Genomic DNA, 3,062 nt, shown 5'->3' with positions numbered 1-3,062 from the left:
TATATGCACAGGTATAATGAATTGACTGCTTATTAAAAATTTTGAAAGTTAGGTACATGACATTGTTGATAATGGCAAGAGAACAAAATGTATGTGGCAGACCGGGTGCTGTAAGAGAAATATGCATGGATGGCAATCATTGAATGCAGAATATGAAAAGATGTGTTGAAGAGTTATAGCATACAGTGGATCAAGAATACAGCGATCAACTTTTATAGTCGAGATCAATAGGAAAGATTTGACGCTCTCCTTCAGCCAGAAAAATTTGAAAAGCCTTATAAAGCCAATATGTTCCCATCTTCCGTTTTTGGGATGCAGACCATTTTGCTGTGAGACCATAGCAAGTTCCACGCATCTTGTTTGTTAAATTAGCAAGACCTGCAGAAGAAAGTCAAAAGAAAAAAAATTGCTAACTTAATAATTTAGAAAAGATAGAGGGGGAAATGATTTACTAATAATGATAGAAGTATAGTGACTGGTAATAATAGTGGAATTATGTGAATAGAAATAACAGAGAAATAGCAGGAGCGTTTGGTAATGATAGTGGTATAATACAAATAGCCGTGACAGTAAGAATGGTAGAAGTAGTGATAGCATTAGAGGAGTGGCTGCAACATCAATGAAGTGGTAGTAAGTGATGGTGGGAGTTATAGTGAAATAAAATTAACTGGTGTAAGTGAAATCTAAACAAACCAAAAAAATATTTTGTTAGAATGTCTGAAAGAAAGACACCATTAACCTTTAGCATTCAGATTACTGTAATATGCAATGCTTATTTATTCACATTGTTTTGAATTTATCGTGCATTATCATGTAGCTTCAAGATTTCAACAATGTGATTGTTTAGTTTTAGAATAGCACTGTAGTATAGGTGTGAGAGGCTGAATGCGGTCAGTTTGAATGTAAGACAGGTAGAATATTTTGGGCTGGATATGGCCAGTTTAAATATTAATTTAATAAGAAACACTCCAACAAACTTAATAGTTTTAAAAATTAGAGGAAAACAACAGAATTAGATCTAAACATTTTCAAGATTGCACCACTTTCAAATCTAACCCCTTTTTATCCTGGCTTTTTTTTTTCCTTTTTACCGTCAGCTCACTTTCTCATAGAATTTGGCTGCTCAACAGTAAGAAAGTACAGCAAGACAACCTTTTGAGTGCCTATGCTACAATAAACATAATGCATTCTGTTAATTTGGATACCCACATGCATATCTGTATGCACACACATACACATCAACTCTTAACTTTTGTATATCATTACAAAGTTCCCTCTGTTACAAGCTTTTAGACCAGATACCTAAATTGAGGGAAAATCTTGACACTGTATTCTATTTGATTTTTTCCTTTGTGTATTGTCACTGATTCTTAAGGAATATTAGAGAAAAAAAATTTTTCTCAACATCAACACACATCAAATAATACAGAAGCTTGATGGTGCCCTTCTTCAGCAAACACAGGTTCTCTAGTAGTGAGCAAAGAACCACTAACTTCTAAATAGTTTACTGATGGAAGTTGGCATAGAGGTTAACTATATAACCCATGATACTTAATTTTTCTTCTCTCCCTCCACCAAGCACTCACTTTTCATTTTCATAAAAGCACACCAAACAAAGAATGAAATTCTAACTACTAAATAATCATCCCTCCTATATGTAAACATCTCTAGGGATTCAGACATTAGTCCCAACCTTCTAACATACAAGATGTTCATTATTGCCATTCTGAAGTTTAAATTTCTCCTCCTCTGTTTGAAACCCATTTTTGCTCATCAGGCTACACTGTATTCCAGTTTCTTTCCTAAGAGTGGTTCTGTGTTAACTTTTTGGTATTCAAGTTAATTTATCAAATGTTATCCATATTTTTAAAAATTAATCTGTATTATCTTTAAGATTTTGAAGTTGTTTTGAAGTTTGTTTATTTTTAAAATGACATTGTAAGGTTGGTGTGAGAGGCTGGAGCTGGCCAGTTTGAACCTAAACAGGTAGACTATTTGAGCCAAATACAGCCAGTTTAAATTCTAAAGGCTTATGGTTCACTCTTCCACCATGCACTTCAATCTATTTCAGCTCACTTCTACTTACATCATCATTCTTGTTTCATGACTTGTGCTACTATCTGCACCAGGCAGCTTCCCATATCTTTAACATACACACAGAATATCCAATCATAATTCATCTGCTGTCTTACTCCAACCATCCTAGTTTCCAATCTCATAAGAATTTCAAATAACTGCCAAGGTGACCCAGTCAGCATCAATCTAGCACAACCCTTGCTCCCTAAACCCTCTTCTATTTCAAATAAATTAGTTAGAATTGTACTATTCTACCCAGCAATTATGCAGCATTCTTGATCTGTTCAGATCAGAAAAGAAAATATAAATAAATATATAAATAATGGTGTTTAGCATTACCAATAACATCTAAAATGCAAGCTTCTCTAGAGTGTGCTTCCTCAGAAGTAACTCCTTGAAAACAATGGAGGGATATCACTCCTCGTTCATCATTCCAAATGTCAATAATGTGTGATAACTTTTCATCATTCTGAAAAAAAAAACAAAAATAGAACTAAACATAAAACATTTCATCTTAATGTAACAAGTACTCCAGTTCTGAACAAAAATGTGGTAAAAACCAAATCTTTTGAGATGGGAGGGGAAAACCTAATTCAACTAGAAAAACACTTGGAGAGTGCAGACCTCTCCCAAGCATGTCATTTCCACCCTTTTACACGCATGCTGAAAATCAACCAATTTCCCAAACCAACACCAGCAAAAACATAACCTCCTCCCATACTTATCTCGATCATCGTCATCATCAACACTGTCTCTGCTTTCACCACAATCACCGTCAAAACTATGATCACCACAATCAGTTTCTTTACACTGTTGAAAATCCATTATCCGATACTCATGGTACCGAGATTGTTGCAGATTTTTGATTTTTCTAATTTTGGAGTGCTTTATAAAAAAAAAAATTGCATCTACAAAACTGAACAGTTTGAGGATAGAAACCAGGTCTAAACACAATAGCTTAGACATACGCTGAATGTAGTTCTATA

At 34.3% G+C, this 3,062-nt stretch overlaps 1 protein-coding gene across 3 annotated transcripts in view; it reads right to left on the bottom strand.

Moving 5' to 3' along the window:
• Nucleotides 1-6: 6 nt before the first annotated feature.
• Nucleotides 7-3,062, bottom strand: part of LOC106880612 (uncharacterized) — a 92,110-nt gene continuing 89,054 nt past the window's right edge. For all 3 annotated transcript variants that reach the window (XM_052973234.1, XM_052973236.1, XM_052973235.1), the window contains exons 8-9: nucleotides 2,416-2,545; nucleotides 7-378 (exon numbers count right to left, since the gene is read on the bottom strand). In XM_052973234.1, the coding sequence (XP_052829194.1) occupies nucleotides 206-378; nucleotides 2,416-2,545 (303 nt within the window). In that variant the 3' untranslated portion in view covers nucleotides 7-205. The remainder of the gene's footprint in view (nucleotides 379-2,415; nucleotides 2,546-3,062) is intronic.

This window comes from Octopus bimaculoides, chromosome 15 (genome assembly GCF_001194135.2).
Source record: "Octopus bimaculoides isolate UCB-OBI-ISO-001 chromosome 15, ASM119413v2, whole genome shotgun sequence".
Lineage (NCBI taxonomy): Eukaryota > Metazoa > Mollusca > Cephalopoda > Octopoda > Octopodidae > Octopus > Octopus bimaculoides.
Note: the sequence above shows the minus strand (reverse complement) of the source record. Positions and strands in the feature narration are given on the sequence as shown.